General features: G+C 43.8%; 1 protein-coding gene and 1 long non-coding RNA gene across 3 annotated transcripts in view; both read left to right on the plus strand.

Annotated features, from left to right (window-relative positions):
- Positions 1-4,507, plus strand: part of LOC114685787 (zinc finger protein 471-like) — a 40,441-nt gene extending 35,934 nt beyond the window's left edge. The window contains exon 6 of the mRNA XM_037202117.1: positions 3,179-4,507. Coding sequence (XP_037058012.1) covers positions 3,179-3,889 — 711 coding nt within the window. The 3' untranslated portion in view covers positions 3,890-4,507. The remainder of the gene's footprint in view (positions 1-3,178) is intronic.
- Positions 4,508-7,308: 2,801 nt separating this feature from the next.
- LOC119087300 lies at positions 7,309-16,491 on the plus strand. 2 transcript variants are annotated; one of them, XR_005090723.1, is made up of 5 exons: positions 7,309-7,410; positions 10,693-10,807; positions 12,354-12,477; positions 12,853-12,947; positions 15,964-16,491. It is a non-coding gene; the product is annotated as an uncharacterized LOC119087300 (long non-coding RNA). The 2 variants fall into 2 exon arrangements; XR_005090722.1 differs by lacking the exon at positions 15,964-16,491 and adding an exon at positions 13,140-13,279.
- Positions 16,492-18,745: the final 2,254 nt, after the last annotated feature.

Consider the following 18,745-nt stretch of genomic DNA (forward strand, 5'->3'; position numbering starts at 1 on the left):
CGACCATCCCCTCCGACCATGGGTGTGTAATCCTTATTGTTAATCACACACATTAAAATCCATCACACAACGCTAACGCCACCGGGCGCATCAAGCAGGCCCTCGCGCCAACGCACGCAAGCACACTAATCGTGAGTTGCAGAGTATACAACCTCTATAGACCTCAGCACTGCGTGACATCACACCACGAGGACAATTTATATTGTCGGCTTGTAACTGAACACATTTGATTGGTAAATCAGAGTGTATGCTGTTTTGACTGAGTGTGTGGATCACATTTTCTCTCCACCGTCCTACCTTTCTGGTCGAACCCCTCAGAGTTCGATATCGAGTGTGTTTTAGTAACATTTACTCAGTGTTCCTTAGAGTATCTATGCATTGCCTGCCTGGCATTTGGCTCTAGAGACTTGCCTCTCCGCAGCTTGCGTCAGCTCTATAGAGGTCTGTTAAGGAGGTGACGTGGTATGACCTAGTGCATGACCCTGTGTGGTCCATTGGTGAATGGCTCTCGACCTCACCCCGGGTATTCTTGAACTCGATCTATCATGCTGACTCCTTGCCTGTTTAGATGTATTTTTTTTTCTTTTGTAAATTTTACTTTTCTAAGTGTGTAGGGTGAAGGCTGCAGCGAGATTGTGGCATGATTTAGACGATCTTCGCCTGGATTGCTGTTAGGTTAAGAATGAACGGTGATTGCTCGACAAGCTGCACCTTTTGTGGGCATAAGGAATCCTCTGGAAATAGGAGCCAGCTTCGGTGTCGTACTGGCAAAGTGGCTAGCCCTCTTAGAGAGACACTACTCCACCCAACTGATTTCTCCCACTCCTCTTTCTAATTCTCTTCACTATAGTAACTAGTTCGTTTTTCTGTCAGAGTCCAGGAAGCGGCTCACCTACATTTCAGAGTGACAGCAACAAGCAACACACTGCGTGCAGGACACTCTTGCTTTCTTAGAGACAGTTTTTGAGTCCTCTTTATTGATTGGGGGGCTATTTAGGGAACGCGCACGCCCTCTAATAGGTGGCGAGGATGAGTCTGGCAAACCTAGGCTTAGTTTCCAGGTTGAGTGGAGGATGGTGTGGACTGAGTACCAATTCATCTTTTCTAGTAAGCTTTTGGTCAGAAAGTAGATGCAAATACTCACCACCATACACCAAACACACATCTGAAAACCCTGCCAAGTCTTGCAAGGTTCCTCTGAGAGAGAAAACCATCACACTCTTAGATTTCAGAATGATCTTCTTCTTTTTTTCACCTTTTTTTTTTATTCCCCTTTTTGTCCGGTAGCTGAGGACCAGAGAATTCCCAGGGCCTGTGCTTGCTTAGGTTGGCAAGTGTCGCTCTAACCTTACCACGCTCGCACGCTCCAAAATCCCAACCCCCTTTTCACTCTTTTGTAACGACTCATTCCCTGTAATTCCTCTTTTTCCTTATCTAGTTTGGTTGCTTGTCATAGCCTCACTCAGTTTCTCTTGGCTATCTGTGGAAAAGGTTAAATATCGACTTCGCAGGGTTGTTTTTATTTGCTATATCAGCTGGACTCTGAGAGCAGATGACTGGGTAGAGGGGGGAAGCATTTGTGTGTGTTGTCGTCTGTGTGCTGTGTTGTAGATACATGGTGCGTGTGTGCTGGCCCAACGCAAAATAGTGTTTAAACAAGCATTGAAGAATCCTTCTAATCTGCGAATCCGGATGAGACATTTGATGTTGGAGATAACTATGTATATGAAGTCAAATTATAGAAATGCAATCTTGATCCAGATATTGCAGAGAAAACAAGGGAATGTCATCCTCCTAGTCAGGACTCCTTTGTGCCTAGCAGGAGGAGAATAGACAGTAGGTACAGCCAGTCGCAAGGAGAACAAGCAGAAGATCGCTTCCTCTTTGATACAAGAATAAAGGAGATCACGTTTCCTCGTTGCTTTTCAGGCCAGCAGTTCACTTGTTATGAGATTACTAGTGTGGGGCCTCAAGAGATATTGTCTTCCCTAAGAGGCAGGTAACTCAATATGTGCCGGAAAGGTGCAAGCGAGCGACATGAACACTTCGCAGCACTGAATTCTATAGAGTGGACTCCACACAAATTCAGGAAGAAACTGGGTATTACACTTGGTAGTGTGTGTTTGAAAAGGAATAAGGTGCAGACGGAGAACACACTGTAATTGAGCAATGAGACGGCTCTACTGAGACCCAAAGCCTTCTTTACAGATGTGAGGAGAAGAGAATTGTGGATGTATATTCAGAATTCTGGAGAGATGGTTATTTGAACAGTTCGAAGAGAGAAGTTCATAATTTGTGCAATGCTCAGTTAAGTTTTCTTCTTCCATAATATCAGTGGTCAAGAAAAGAAGACTAGGAATCTAGTGCTCATGCGCTCAATAAACTTTTTGCATTAAATTGTAGTGAATGCTAGTAAACATTATATACAGCGGCAAGTTTAAGCTCCTCCTTACGGTCCTTCACGCTGAGATATTCATAACCGGTAGAGAAAACCCTTATAAGTTGGTGTATGGACCGATTTGTGGAAGGCTTTCAGTGATGGCTCTCTCTTTCGCACTCATTGACACGCTCAGAGGTGCCACCTCTCACCGGCAATGTAAGACCCCGTACCGTAGTGCATCGAAGTAATAGCGAGCAAGGACGGTTTATCAAATTACAGTGTCACCTCCCTTTGTCCTGTCACTTCAGATGACCACCCTCACGCACAAAGGACCGGAGAGGGAAGAGACCCTTTAGGGTGTTTCCAGGAACTGTATTGCGACAATGTTGCAGTGTTAGAACGTAAGGTGGCTAAGTGCACTTCGAGTGATCGACATTAGGGGGACTTAAATGAGCAGCAATTGTAGAAGCAGGAAGTACTACTACGTGTGGAGAGAAGCCTTACAAGTGCGACGTGTGTCACAAATCCTTCCGGTACGGCTCATCCCTCACCGTGCACCAGAGGATTCACACTGGAGAGAAACCGTATGAGTGTGATGTTTGCAGAAAAGCCTTCAGCCACCACGCGTCACTCACGCAGCATCAAAGAGTGCACTCTGGAGAGAAGCCTTTTAAATGTCAAGAGTGTGGGAAAGCTTTTAGGCAGAACATACACCTTGCTAGTCATTTGCGCATCCATACGGGGGAGAAGCCCTTTGAGTGTGGGGAATGTGGGAAATCCTTCAGCATCAGCTCACAGCTTGCCACTCATCAGAGAATTCACACAGGGGAGAAGCCCTATGAATGTAAGGTTTGTAATAAAGCGTTTACGCAGAAGGCTCACCTTGCACAGCACCAGAAAACTCATACGGGGGAGAAGCCGTATGAGTGCAAGGAATGTGGCAAGGCCTTCAGCCAGACCACCCACCTCGTTCAGCATCAGAGGGTTCACACTGGAGAGAAGCCCTACAAATGTCTGGAGTGTGGGAAGGCCTTTGGGGATAACTCATCCTGTACTCAACATCAGAGACTCCACACCGGCCAGAGGCCGTATGAGTGTGTGGAATGTGGGAAGGCCTTCAAGACCAAGTCGTCCCTCATTTGCCATCGTAGGTGTCACACTGGAGAGAAGCCTTACGAGTGCAGTGCGTGTGGCAAAGCCTTTAGCCACCGTCAGTCCCTTAGTGTGCATCAGAGAATTCATTCTGGGAAGAAACCGTACGAGTGTAAGGAGTGTAGGAAAACCTTCATCCAAATTGGACATCTCAACCAGCATAAGAGAGTCCACACTGGAGAGAGAACGTATAACTGCAAGAGGGGCAGGAAGGCCTTCAGGCAGACTGTGCACTTCGCTCACCATCAGCGACTTCATTCTGGGGAGGTGTCCACTCACTCTTTGCCTTCCGCAGCCAGTCCTGTGGACCTCTTCTCCAAATTTGTGTGGAATCCATCCTCCCTTCCATCATCGTAATCTCAAAACATTGCTGTCTCCACTACACTACTTTATCAGTTCACCTCTCTGTCCCTTGGTTCCCTTTGTCCCTTACAGGTTTGTTCTTCATGTTTCAGTCGGGTTGGGTTAGTTTTGGAGTGTAAATTAATTAATTTGCTCATCGAGACTTGTATTAATGCCTAAGGTGTGCTTAGTTCAGTGCCTGATCTGTGCCAAGTATTCAGCAAACAAAACTTGGCTCTTTTAAAGGTTTATTTTTGAAAATGGTCGTTTTATTGTAGTCAGCCCTGATAAGAACGATGCACTAGAATGAGGCTAGGGGAAACCAGATTTCAGAACACAAAGGCAGTCTCTGAGTTGTTGATGAGGCTTGCTTCTTTCCCGTGACAACTTGGTGCTAAGCCAAGGGTATGGTGGGCTCATCTGTAATCCTAGTGTTCATGAATTCAAGGCCAGCGGGGCAGCTTAGTGAGACCCTATCTCTAAATAAAAACAAAACAGTTGATCCCACACTGCTGAATTGTATCATGGCTTTGGATTTGAACTACATGAATGTAAGTATGGTAATAGAACTTTCAGTGAGGTGACTCTCCTATACACATGGATAGACAATGTAAGTGTGTAGGACACCTGAAACAGATGAATGAATCAGAATGATTGGAAAAGTGCAAGGTTTTATATACGTGTACTTAAAACTACCAACAAATTACTTAAGAGTGAGAAGGATCTGATCTATTTAAAGTCACTGGTTTATGAACGCATTCTTGGTAAACATCCAAGTAGTAACTCTGGGGGAAACTGATCTACAGTGGAGCAGCAAACTGATTATTTTTGTGTGGACCATAATCTAAATTTCTAAAAATGTGTTAAGTGGTTTTAAACATTGGTGATTATGTGACAGTTACATTTTGGTGTCTGTAGGTGAAGTTGTCTTGGCTGGCAGCCACACCTTCACTTACATATTGTTTGTGGTGCTTCCTTCTGTCTTCAGAGGGAAAGCTGTGTCGTGATGAGGACCATTTGGCTCAGAGAGCTAAAGTCGAGTTTGGTTGAGCTACAGCAATGATGGTTGGTTTGTCACAGAGGCAGAGTTGATGGCTGCACTGGAGACGGTGGCCACATTAAGCCACAGATATTTACAGCTGAGGAGGAGGAGAAGGTACAAAAGTTCCTAACTTCATGGGCAATAATAAACCCTGACCAGAAAGCCAAAAACAAACCCAAGAACATGGGGCCAGTGCGATGGCTCAGCAGGTAAAGGCTCCAGTTGCCAATCCTGATGGCTGAGTTTGATCCTTGGAACTTGTGGTCGAAGAGAAAACTCCCTCCTGCACATTGTCCTGAGTTCACACCTTCACACAAGTGCTGTCGCAGGCACACTCCAAATGCAAACATAGAAACTTTAAAAATATGGCTTATGAAGAGACGAAATTATTAAATGATAAAAAACTCAATAAAAGAAATATATTTATAGAAAATATGAAAACGTTTATGAGTTATCTTTCCAAAATGAGTACCATGAGGATATGTTGACATCTTCAGGAATCAGACAAGCATATAAAGTATTTTTTTAAAAGAATTGTTTATTATTTATTTGTTTGTTTGTTTTGAGACAGGGTCTCTTTGTGAAGCCTTACCTGTCCTGGAACTTGCTATGTAGACCAGGCTGACTGAATTCATAGAGATCCATCTGCCTCTGCCTCCCAAGCACTGGGATCAAGGGCACCACCTCACTTGGCTTTTTGTTTATTTGTGTGCATGTGTGTGTGTGTGTGTGTGTGTGTGTGTGTGTGTGCGCGCGCGCGCCACATGTGTTTGGGTACCTACAGAGGCCAGAAGAGAGCACTGGATCCTCAAGTGAGCAACTCGAAACAGGAATTTAAATTTTCAAATATGCTAATCCAATCCAAAGATACAAGAATTTGATACACGCTGAGGAACAACAGGAGGAAAACATTGAAAGTCTCGTTTGATTTTACTTTATATTGTTACTTGAAGAACAGAATGCTTTGTACACATAGTGAAGACACTGCAGTTCCTAACGTGCAAGTCTCAAATCTCAGTCGAGGGGTTCAGACAGCCTTTGTTGGCACTGCATGGAGTGACAACATCCACAGAGGAATGTGCACCGTGTTCAGAACCGAGACTGCAGTGGGACCATGCAATTCAACATGGGAGATTGCTGCCCAAAGACCGCGGGTCATTGCATGTTGGATCCCTCATTTGGGGCTGTGCATTCAGGAGCTTCTTACTGTTTGCAGCCTTTCACAGCGTTTACATCCAGTGTAAGGATCTGGGGATCAAGAGTTCACTGAGGCTTGTAGTGTGGCCTGCTGGGAACAGCCCTGGCTGTGTCTGTGCCTCTAGGGGCCAGAGAAATTGGCTGTCATCGTTGCACACTGAAGGCATGCCACAGATGTTCAAGATGGCCCGTGTTTGCATGAAGGTAGTCCCTTTGGCTGGTTTGGCTGGCAGCCCTGTTGTTTAAAGTAGCCAGGCAGCAAGAGAGTCCAGTAGCCACCAATTAGAGGCTCAAATTGCCTCATAAAAGAACACCAGGAGTGTTTTTTAAGAATTTAAACAATTTTGCAATGATAGTAGTACTGACTTTTTTTTTTCCTTTTGAGACAGGGTCTCTCTACATTGCCCAGGCTTTCCTGGATCTCACTCTATAGACCAGACTGGCCTCCAACTCACAGAGATCCGCCTGGTTCTGCCTTCCAAGTGCCGGTATTAAAGGCGTGCGCCACCATGCCCAGCTAGTGACTTTTAAATTTTAATTATGCTCAACACCTGGTTGGGGCGTTAGGGATGTAGGTCTGTCTCAATTATCTGTTCCACAAATCCTATGTGTCAAACACTTTTTTGTCACTGAAAATTAAGTTCTGAACAGGGTGAAGATGGAATATTCAGCCTTATAGGGAAAGGTAAACCCGGGGATGAGGGTGGATTATGTCAGGGAGCAATAACTAAAGCCTGAAATAGGTTACACAGACTCAGAAATCACAAGCACACAATTACAAAAGCAAATATTTTTCTCCTGTCTTTTGGTGTGTGTCCCTGATGCCTTCTAAATCTCACCCATTGCCCACAGTTGTCTTCTACTGCAGAAGCCACAGCGGCCTTCTTGGGTTTTAAAGCTTGACTTCTCATCTCAGGCATGTCTTCTCATCTCCCCAAAGTGATAGTCGTGCCTGAGTGGTCGCTGTGTAGTCCACCTGTACTTCTGGACCCAGATACGAGGCTGAGAAACTTCTAATGACTGTATTCTGAATCGGGGGACACCAATTGGGGGACAGAGAGCGGTGACCAACTGCTCTCTGCACAGGCTCCTTGTCAGCCTCCTGGGATATCTCGTCCGACACTCGCTGGGCAAGGACTACATATCCCAGTTGCCATTGCGGAGTACGGCACAACCACCTCCGGTAGAGACCGGAAGTCAGTGACGCTTCAACTGTCAGATTCTCAGGTGGAATTCGTCGTGGGTTTGGGATGGAAGTGAGATGTGATCTGGGAAGGCTGCCGAGAGTGGGGTTCAGGTCGGTGCGAGGGTGGTCTGGCATCCGTGGATCTGATGGGCGTGTTGTGTGCGAGTGTGGGAATGCGGGACTGATCGGGAGGAGACCGGGGAAGTGTGAAACAGGATGCCAGGTGGGCGGGGCGTGTGCGGAACCTTGTCTCCCCGCTTGCTTTCACGTCCCAGCGGCAAGTGTGTGCTGGAGTCAATGGAACGCTTCTAAGTGGGGAGGGGACACATTCTCACCATTAAGTAAGTACGTGGTCTCAGGTGGCAAACTCAGGAATCCAGAGACAGTGTCCGGGCCCCTGAAGTATAGAAATGCTTGACTTCTCTGGAGACCGAGCTCAGGACACTCCTAGAAGCAGACTCTACTGAGATAAGAATGAAAAATGGTTTGGGTGTGGCTAAAAAAAAAAAAAGTGGAAGTTGAGATTTGAGGAAGATGTTGTTTGAAGTTCCAAGTGCTAGAGGAGGGTGTCAGTGGTCTCCGGGGCTGGTGAACTCCAGTCTAAAGGTTCGGAAGGCCACTTTGGTTTATAGTGTGGAGCTGAGTTCAGGAAGGGACCTTGACCTGCCCAGAGTCACTTAACCAGACTCTGCCGTCTAGGTCTTTGCGTTACCCAGAATTCAAAGGAATGAATACCAGCCGCCAGAACATTTCTTCTGAGTGCTCTACTACTGTTCAAAGACATCAGCATTTCGTTTTTCACCCGCCAGATCCTGGTACTGTCACGGCTGGGTTGGAGGGAAGGTCACAGCTTTACTTAGAAATGCCAAGGGATTCCAACTTTTATTCTCTGCAAGAGTATGTTCACCTTTCCCAAACTTCTCTTGCTTCCTTGCTGTCTCTGTCCACCTTGGGAGGGGACAAGAATTGCTGTTCACAGTACCTTCAACCACTTAAAGCGTTTTATTCACTCCAGTACACTTAGTTGCTTAGGCGTCAGTTGCTTGTTTCCCTGGATACAGTTATAATAGCTAATGTTTATTGAGTGCTTGTTATGTGACAGACACAGTCTGGGTCTCATGGCATTCTAAGACCTTTCGGGAGTATTAAGACCACCTCACAAGACTGTAGGGAACACCCAGTCTCCTTTTTACAGTTGTGTTCAACTTGGTGTTGATAGACCCCAGACCCAGGGTACTATCTTCTCGAGTGGGCACCCCAAGAACCCAGACTCCAGTCCAGTTGATGCAAACAGCAAGAGGTTTATTGATGCAGCTGTGAGGGCAAGAGTCACATCCTACTGCAGCCACATAGGTACTTTTAAAGGAAAAACCCACAAAAGCCACAAGATTACAATTCCCATACAATTTCGTTTCGATTGATTTATGTCTAGAGGCTAATTTCACAAGATCATGGCCTGATCACAGGGTGGGTACAGTCACATCGGCATGCACATTCTTCCCGAAACCTCAAGGGGGGTATTAGGGCAGGAGTGAAGTTTACACAAAGGTTACAGTGGTCTTTCCTGGAACACTTGCAATTATCCCAGTCACAGCTGAGCTCATCTCTTAATAGAAATCTCTTTACATTGTTACATTGTGGCAGGGGTCATTGAGTAATGATTGAGTCAGCTTGCCCTTGGAACTAGCTTTTTAGTTCCTCATTTTCCTGGGGCTTGGGAGGGGGTGCAAGCCTGAAGGGTTAGGGTCTTTCAGTGTGATCCCTGCCACATCGGAATTCAGTAAGTGTTCATTTTTATTATAATCTTTAGAGAAGGCCATGGAATTTGTATTAAAGAAGTCAGAGTCAGGGGCCAAAGAAATGTATCAGCTCATGCAGAAGACCCAGGTCCAATTTCCAGCACCCACATGGTGGCTCACAGCCATCTGTAACCAGTTCCAGGAGATCCAATGCCTTCTTCAGACATCCTTGGGCTCCTGCATACATGTGGTGTGCATACCCACACTCAGGTACACACACACATACAGTAAAATAAATAAAATTTTTTAAAAAAAGTTCAGAATTCAGATACTTTCTCCCTTCATAATCAAAGGATCAAGTCATGGCAGGTGATAAGGGACTTTATCAAAACTCATTTGTCATAAAGCAAATGGAGAATTGGGTCTCATGACAGGTCTCTGAAATCCACAAGAGCTGTGTGTTGTATTGAAGTTACAGCCTTTGGGGAATATGGCTTCTACAGGAATCCACCTCATCAAATCTCGACTAATTTCACAGGGAGGTTTATTTTATGGTGTCTACTTGAATAAAAAGTACTGGGGCCAGGCATACTAGCTTGGTGACTATTTCTCATTATTTACAGGCTGGTCTGTGAAAAAGCTTTCATAGAGATTGATATGCAAAATGGTGATATTACTCCCTCCTTTCTTTGAAAGATAATGGAGATTAAAAGAGTATTAAAAGGACTAGATGGTTCAGAGCACTGGCTGCTCTTCCAGAGGACCCAGTTTCAATTCCTGACAACCACACGTCAGCTCACAACCACTTATAGCTCCAGTTTCAGGGAGATCTTATGCCTTCTTCTGTCTCCACAGGCACCATGCATGCACATGGTATACATATATGCATGCAACCACTCATACACATAAAACAAAAATAAATCTTAAAAGCAAAAAGATAATTCAACCTTTCTGATGCAACAGAGCTGGCATTTAGACTTACTGCAAATTAGGTAAAACATCTACTTTTCCACACTAATAATTACTATTTTTCAATGGCTATAATGACTACTATTTTTAGTAAACTAGAAATTAGAAAGAAGCAAAGAAGATATAGTAATTAATTTCTGCTACTGAAGATAAGTTACTAAAAGTTTCCTTCATGGACTAGAGAGATGACTCAGTGGTTAAGAGCACTGGATGCTCTTCCAGAAGACCTAACTTCTATTATCAACTCCCAAATGATGGCATAAATGAGTCTGTAACTCCAGTCCCAGGGAATCCAATGCCCTCTCCAGCCTCCATGGACCAGGCATCCATGTGGTATACAGACATGCAAGCAAAGCACCAATACATATAAGATTTTTTTTATTAGAAAAAGAATACTAAATATGCAGCATACCCTATACATCTGTGCTAATGAATGGGTTTGGCTGGGAGGAAACATTGAAAGATTGGTTGGTTGTGTTCAACCTGAAAATCCAGAATGGAAGGGAATTCTCAGCTATGTTTTGAGTTTTCACTGAATAACCTGGTCAGTTGGTCTCAGTCTGTTGGTATGTTTGTCTATTTCTCTGTCTGTCTCTGACTCTCTGTCTGTGTTTATCTGTCTTTCCGCCTCTCTCTGGTTGTTGGTGTGTTTCTGAGTTGTATTGTTGCAACTTGATCTCCACAGCTTATTTCTCATCCATCGGTTGTATGCTTCCAATGTGAAGTCCTTCCACAAATGAAGAACCAGGAAGAAGTGAAAGGGATAGGAAGAAATCAAGTCGCTTAAAGCCATGTCCCTGGTGAGTGAGTTAGTATTCCCTCTTCTCTTACTAAAATAAAGTTTTATGCTTAAGGATTTGGCAGTGTTTGTTTCCCTTTGAAAGTTACTTAAGACTAGAAGCTTGGGACTTGTTATTGCCTGTTTCTGATCAGTGATGGAGCCCCGGGGATGGACTCAATAATCCATTGCATTGCCCTCTCAGAGGTGTTTATCTTTCATCTGAGAAAGGACTGGATCTAAACCTATTCCTTGTGTTCAGTCCTTTTATGGGCCTCAAAAGGTAGAAGAATAATCTCTGGGGGAACTTTAAGAACCAGTATGTGTCTGGACCCTGAGAGGGTTGGTGTCTATTGGAAATATGAAAAGGCACAAAACACTTACATAGCAAAGTGCTTCTGGAAGAGAGGACACTTACTGTGGAGTAGTGGGGAAGGACCTCTGACTGACCCTATGATACATGGCTGAATTAGAAAATAGTGTCCCTTCCTCTATACGGGCGAAAGTCAAGACAGCCCATATAATCTGGCAAGAAGTCTGTATTAGTTATTTCTCTTGCTATGGTAAAATACCAAAAAGCAACTTATGGATGAAAGAGTTTATTTTGGCTTATGGTTCCAGAGGATTGGAGTCCACCCTGGTGGGAGAGGCGTGGGGAAGCAAGTGGAAAGAGCAGGGCACTGAGGTATCACATTTCAACCACACATAGGGAGCACACAGAGTGAACTGGAAATGGGACAAGGCTACAGACTTTCAAAGCCTGCTGCCTCCCTGAGTGATGTACCTCCTTCAGAAAGCTCTACTTCCTAAAGTGTCCATAACCTCCCCAACCAGCTCTGTCACCTAAGGAATCAAGGGTTCAATACCTGAGCCTATGGGGGACATTTTTTTCCATCAACCCACCAGAAAGTCCATTTTATTTCATCTTCTTGCCTCCTTGGTAAAGGATCTTTGTGAAGGATATCGTAGCCCAGTTAGACTCACTGCTGAGAGGGGAAGTGTAGAAAGGACTTGGGATTCCTGAGTTGTATCTAGAATGGAGTATTTTTTCCATTTTAAAAAGTATGTACACCAGGCGGTGGTGGCACACGCCTTTAATCTCAGCACTCTGTGAGTTGGAGGCCAGCCTGGGCTATCAAGTGAGTTCCAGGAATGGCGCAAAGCTACACAGAGAAACCCTGTCTTGGGGGAAAAAAACAAGTATGTACAACATAACCAGTCAACAGTCTAGTATGTATCTTACCTAGGTCACTCAGACCTTTTGTGCAATTGCTTGCACACATTCTTTTTATTTATATGTTTGTTCATTTATTTTTGATTTTTCAAGACAGAGTTTCACTGTATAACCCTGGCAATCCTGGAACTCACTCTGTAGACCAGGCTGGCCTCAAACTCACAGAGATCCTCCTGCCTCTGCCTCCCAAGTGCTGGGATTAGAGGTGTGTGCCACCACCGCCCAGCTGCTTGCACACATTCTTTTATCCTGTAACGAGAACAATATAATCCATGTGCCCTAGAGCCACATGAGCCTATAAACCTGAGCTAAGATTTTGTTTGTGTCATTTTAGGGCTTAGTGACTTTCACAAGTGTGGCCATAAACTCCCAAGATGAGTGAGGATGGCCGAATCTTGCCCAGAGGAGTTTGTACAGGAAGGTGATACTGGACAACTACAGGATCCTGGTTGCAGTGGGTAAGGGCAGCATTGGTGCTCACTATGACTCGGTATCTTCTCATGCCTTTATTGTTTTCTGACACTGTCCCTCTTCAAGACCATTTAGACCAGTGGTTCTCAACCTTCGGGTCATGTGACCTCACTGAGGGGTCCAATGAGCCTTTCATAGGGGTTGCCTGAGACCATCGGAAATCTTATTTACATTAAGATCCTAGCAGTGCAAAATTACAGTTCTGAAGTAGCCACGGAGATGATTTTACGATTGGGGGTCCCCACAGCATGAGAAACTGTATAAAAGGGTCACAGCATTAGGAAGGTTGAGAACCGCTGCTCTAGATCAATTGTAGCTCCTGCTTACAAACTTCACTGTCAACTTTCATGTTTTATGTACAGGTCTCTGCATTTTTAAACCAGATGTCATCCTGTTGCTGTATCAAGAGAGAGAGCCGTGGACATAAAAGGAGAGGCATCCAGAGGTCCGGGCCCAGGTGAGTGCACGATTATTAGAGTACACTCAAGAGTTTCTTCTCTTTGGTGTTTGTGGGAAAATTCCTCTCAGACTCTCTCCTGGATTGATGTTGGCTGTCATAGTTTCTTCTCCACTGGTAAAACCTACCACGTTTACCTTTCTATACATACCAAAGTCCGTCTCTTCACTTCTGTCCCACTGATGCTTACAGAGTTCTGGTCAGCTGGTTTGGAGCTGTGCAAGGAAGCCAGCTGAGCCTGAGCCAGAGAGCGAGGCAGGAGACAGGACTCTCCCATAGGTTCTACTGCAGTTTCTGCTGGGGGTCTTGTCCTGATTTCCTCCATGACAGACTGTGACCTGGATGTGTAACTGAAATAAATCCTTTTCTCGCCTAAGTTGCTTTTGGTTGGAGTGTTTTATCACAACAATAGAAAAGCAGGATAAGTAAGCATCTAATCTGAGCCAAAATAAGTTATAAATAGTCATTGGTGTTTCTAGAGATCAAAGGCATAGTCAATGAATTGGAAAACTACATCTAATGCAATTAAATATGCACGTCTTTAAGAAAACATATAAACTGAGGACAAATAAGAGAAAATATATAAAACCACAAAAGGACTTAAAAGAATCTTATGAAGATCTGACGTGTGGGTTTAACTATACAAAGACAGTGTTCTTAACCTCTGAGGCATCTCTCCAGTCCGGTTTTTACTATTTCTTAAATAAAATCAGATGCCACAAACATCCATGTGTACCTGGAATAAGCCATCATTGGCCATATGGTCAATATTATATACAGACTTTTCTTTGTACCAATATTTGTAGGTAGAATTTATCTTCAACTTACATTTTTGGTGGTTTTAGTAAGCTCTGTTATCAAATAACATTCTATATTCACCAACATCATTTTGTAAACTCTCCTTTTCATTTTACTTAAGAATACTTTTTTAAAAGTTTTATGTGTATGAGTGTTTTCTCTGCCTGTAAATATATGTACCACATGTGTGCCTGGTACCTGAAGAGGCCAGAAGAGTACATCAGAACTGGAGTTAGGGATGGTTGTGAGCCACCAAATGGGTGCTGAGAACCAGACTCGGGTCCTCTGCAAGAGCAGCAAGTGCTCTTAACCACTAAGTCACCTCTCCAGCCACAGCTTTCTTTCTACTTACCCCAAATTTCAGGGTAATTAATAATGTGGAGGATATTTTTCCTTAAAGGTTTTATGGATTGATTTGTGAAACTACATCGTGGTTTATTCTCTTTTGGGGGTATCAGTTCATAAACAACTTCCTGTATTGCTTTCTGGCCTATCTCTTCTATTGTCAGTCATGCTCATCTATACCTCTGTATTCTCCTAGAATACCATGCATTCATCTAGATTTTCAGATTTGTGACAGAGAGTTGAGGAAAACAGATTCATATCAGTCTACTTTATTTATCTGGATTGGGCAAATCATGAGGGATCATCTCTCTGGAGAGATGCCTCAGAGGTTAAGAACACTGCCTGTTCTTCCAGAGGTTCCTGAGTTCAATTCCCAGCAACCACATGGTGGCTCTCAAACACCTATAATGAGATCCTGGAGTGCAGGCATACATGCATGCAGAACATTGTATACATAATAAATAAACCTTTAAAAAAAAAAGAAATAGTAAAAACCACAGACCTCTTCTGGGCTTCAATAACCACTTGGTTTTAAGATTTCCTTCCTAGCATTTATTAAAGGAAATCTCTTAATACATTTTAGACTTGGAGTACATGTGGGTGACTGAAGAATTGTGTCCAAATAGTGATATTTATTTATTTATTTATTTATTTGTTTATTTATTTATTTATTTATTTAAAAACAGGGTTTCTCTGTGTAACAGTCCTGGCTGTCTTGGAACTCACTGTGTAGACCAGGCTGGCCTCAAACTCACAAAAATCTGCCTTCCTCTGCCTCCCAAGTGCTGGAATTAAGGTGTACGCCACCACTGCCTGGGACATTTATGAAGAGAAATTTTCCTAGGCAATAATTATGGAAATACAAAGTATGCCCTGGAATGTTCCACATTAGGTGAAAACTAGAGATGTGTGGTGATTCCCTGCAGGCTTTACAGCAGGCAGGAAAACATCCACAAAGAGACAAGAATGACCGATTTTATTGTTACTGGTGCTGGACCAGGACTTCTAGAGTCTGGCCCAGATCATTTCACTTCAGTTATATTTAACCACAGCACAATTCTTGCAAAAAATTATTGAGATAACAACTCAGCCCCAACTACACAACACTTTAAGACATGTTTACATTGAAATTCCTTACAAACTACATCTGGCTTCTTTCACAAGAATGGGTCCTGTTAACTCAGAGATAGTGCCCAAGATTTAGGGTCTAGGGAGTTTGACTAAGGTAAACATAAAACCTGTGGGTGTCAGGATTGGCCTGGCCCTAAAATAACACAGATGTCACTTAGGCTGCTGTAAAGCACAAGTGACATCATTTGGAAGAGTGGGTTTATGGTCTAAAACAATGCTCAAGAGTTAGAGAAAAGAGTCTTGGATAAGTAAAACATAAATTCTGGTAGATAAGGGCAGGCCTGTCTCATTAGAGAGCAAAGGATCACCAGGCTATAAAACAGCATCATTCCTAGCATCCTAGGAAGAGCAGCTTCGCACCTCATTCCTTTGAAGAGGTAAGCTGTGTGTTTAACTTTCCTGGCTTCTCCAGTGCTTTCCTGTGTGCACAAGGCTTTCTTCTCTACAGAGATGTAAGGACTTGTTTGAAATTGAGTCAGTCAGAAAACACATTTTAGGCATGAGACCTAAAATAGATACCTTTATTGTGGAAAAGAGACCAAGTCTGGGACAAATTTCCATATGGATTCATTATCTTATCTAATACAGGACCCCCTGCCCCATGGAAGCGAGAATATATACTTTTGGTACAGAAAAGAAAATAATTCGTTATGAAAAATACATATAAGACCCTGGATAAAAACAGATAAAGATGTAATGACTGTGCGAAAACATTTAACAAAATATCACCCTTACTCCTCAGCAGAGAATCGATCCTGGGGAGAAACCCTGTGAATGTATTGAACGTGGGAGAGCTTCAGCCAGAGCACCCATCTCGCTCAGCATCAGAGAATACACCCAGGAGAAAAACCCTTTGCATGTGCTGGCTGTGGGAAGGCGGTCAGTCAGAGTTCATCTTAACAGCAGGGAGTTCCCATGTAAGCAGTGTAGTAAAGCCCCCGGCCAGCTGGGACACCTTCCTCAGCATCACAGGGAGAGAAACCCTAGGAGCGGAAACGTGGAAAAACCTGCAGGCAGAGTGTGCATCTTGCTCATCATCAGGGTCCTCGTCGGGGAGAGTCATCCCCAGGCGCTTCGTTCTCACTCCCAGGCCACCAAGCCCTGTCCTTTCAGTCTTCTGATGCCTTTTTCCAGTCCACAGTATATCGTCGTAGTGCAGAACACAACTGTGTCTTCTGTGTCTCTGTGACAGTATGAGACTGTTGTCCATCTTGTGCCTCTCAGTGCTTTTCAGCACTGTGACCAGTTTCATCTTTTAAAAATAAAAACATACGATCATGTTTCTTTTCCATTTAAAATACCTTCTTTGAAAAATAAACACATTTTAAAGGCTTACTCCACAACCCTGGGTATAGAGCTAGTGCTAAATGAATGTTAGCTACGGAAGTGAAAGTTCCCCTGGCTTCCTGTGGTGGCACATGCCTTTAATCCCATCACTCTAGAGGCAGAAAGTCGGAGGCAGACCGATCTCTGAGAGTTCAAGGACAACCTGGTCTAAATAGTGGGTTCTAGGGCTGCAGAGTGAAACCCTGCCTTGAAAAACAGTTCCTTTATATGGCACTGTAATAAAAAGACAGTACGCTGGGTGGTGGTGGTGGCGGCGGCGGCGGCGGCGGGCGGCGGCGGTGGCGGCAGCGCACGCCTTTAATCCTAGCTCTCAGGAGGCAGAGGCAGGCGGATCTCTGTGAGTTCGAGGCCAGCCTGGTCTACAAAGCGAGATCCAGGAAAGGCGCAAAGCTGCACAGAGAAACCCTGTCTTGAAAAACCAAAAATAAATAAATAAATAAATAAATAAAAATAAATAAAAAATAAATAAAATAAAAAGAAAGTAGGCCCAAACTAGGAAACCTACAGTTTTGGAGCAGACAGAAGCCTTTGTTCTCCCAGGTGGTAGTAGAGGTGACCTGTGAGGTAAAATTGTGGTTTACTATTCCTTTTGTAGGAATGTAAATACTTAATACAAATAACACTGTTGATGAACACACCTCACCTGGCAGAAAAAGCCAGGCAGAACAGCTTTTTGTTGTTGTTAGTATATAGCACTACCAGGGGACAGTATTAGAAACAGGTGAGAAAGCTTCAGGGGATGACTAACCGTACACTCAACTGAAAGTGTGGTTCAGTGCTTTAACCTTTAAAAACAGCATAGATGTAGCTGGTGCGGCGGCGCACGCCTTTAATCCCAGCACTCAGGAGGCAGAGGCAGGGGGATCTCTGTGAGTTTGAGGCCAGCCTGGTCTACAGAGTGAGTTCCAGGACAGGCTCCAAAACTACGCAGAGAAGTCCTGTCTGGAAAACAGACAAACAAAAACAAAAAGAAAGAAAAAAGAAACTTGAAGGTAGGATTTATTTTTTACATTTTGGTTTTATGTGTATGTTTTGTTGAGATAGGATTCACATACCATGCAATTTATATAAGCCCGGTCTCATCATATACTCAATGCCTCTATCAAATGTGAAAAGGGGACCAAAAGGCTTCACTTAAAAAGTATGCAGTTCAGGGCTGGAGAGATGGCTCAGCGGTTAAGAGCACTGGCTGTTCTTCCAGAGGTCCTGAGTTCAATTCCCAGCAACCACATAGTGGTTCATAACCATCACTAGTGCGATCTGATGCCCTCTGCTGGCATAAAGGCATACGTACAGACAGGGCACTCATACATAAAATAAATAAATATATCTTAAAAAACAAATTAAAAATCTATGCAATTCAGTGGCTTATTGTATTCACAAGAGTTGTGCAACCATTACTACAGTCAATTTAAGAATATTTTCATCTAACTAGTACCATGTCCTGACAGTTATCCAAGAATGGATAAGTTTCATTTGTGTGTGTGTGTGTGTGTGCTTGAATGTGTGCATGCATGAAGTTGTATGTATGGCACATCATGTGTGCAAAGTGAGCAACTCTCATGAGTTGGTTCTCTGCTGCCACATCGTGAGATCTGGGGATCTACCTTAGGTTTGTCAGGACTTGGTCTAAACTCCTTTATCCACAAGCCCAAACTGTCTAGAGTATGGGTAGTGTTACTCTGGGTGTGTGGAGCTTCCAGATTTCCTGTGTCTAATGTCAGCTTTTCCCATTGCAGTAGGGAGGAGATGGGCTGACCGAATGTCATTGGGACACTTCTGTCTCTAGAAAAACAGATTCATGCTTTTACACTAGTGGAAGCCTAAGAGATTAAAGATTTAAATGTCAAAGTACAAGGAAAATGAACAGTACTGCAACCATACCTTGAGATGAATTACAGGTATCCCAGAAGATGACATTAGGTTCTTTGATCACACACACAAAAAAAATTGAAGAAAACAAATGTAACAAAGGGGTGTATTATTATTATTATTATTGTTGTTTTGTTGTTGTTGTTTTCAAGACAGTGTTTCTCTGTGTAGTTTTGGTGCCTGTCCTGGAATTTGCTCTGTAGACCAGGCTGGCCTCGAACTCACAGAGATCCGCCTGCCTCTGCCTTCCCGAGTGCTGGGATTAAAGGCGTGTATCACCACCACCACCACCACCACCACCCCCC

This window comes from Peromyscus leucopus, chromosome 1 (genome assembly GCF_004664715.2).
Source record: "Peromyscus leucopus breed LL Stock chromosome 1, UCI_PerLeu_2.1, whole genome shotgun sequence".
In the NCBI taxonomy this organism is placed as follows: domain Eukaryota; kingdom Metazoa; phylum Chordata; class Mammalia; order Rodentia; family Cricetidae; genus Peromyscus; species Peromyscus leucopus.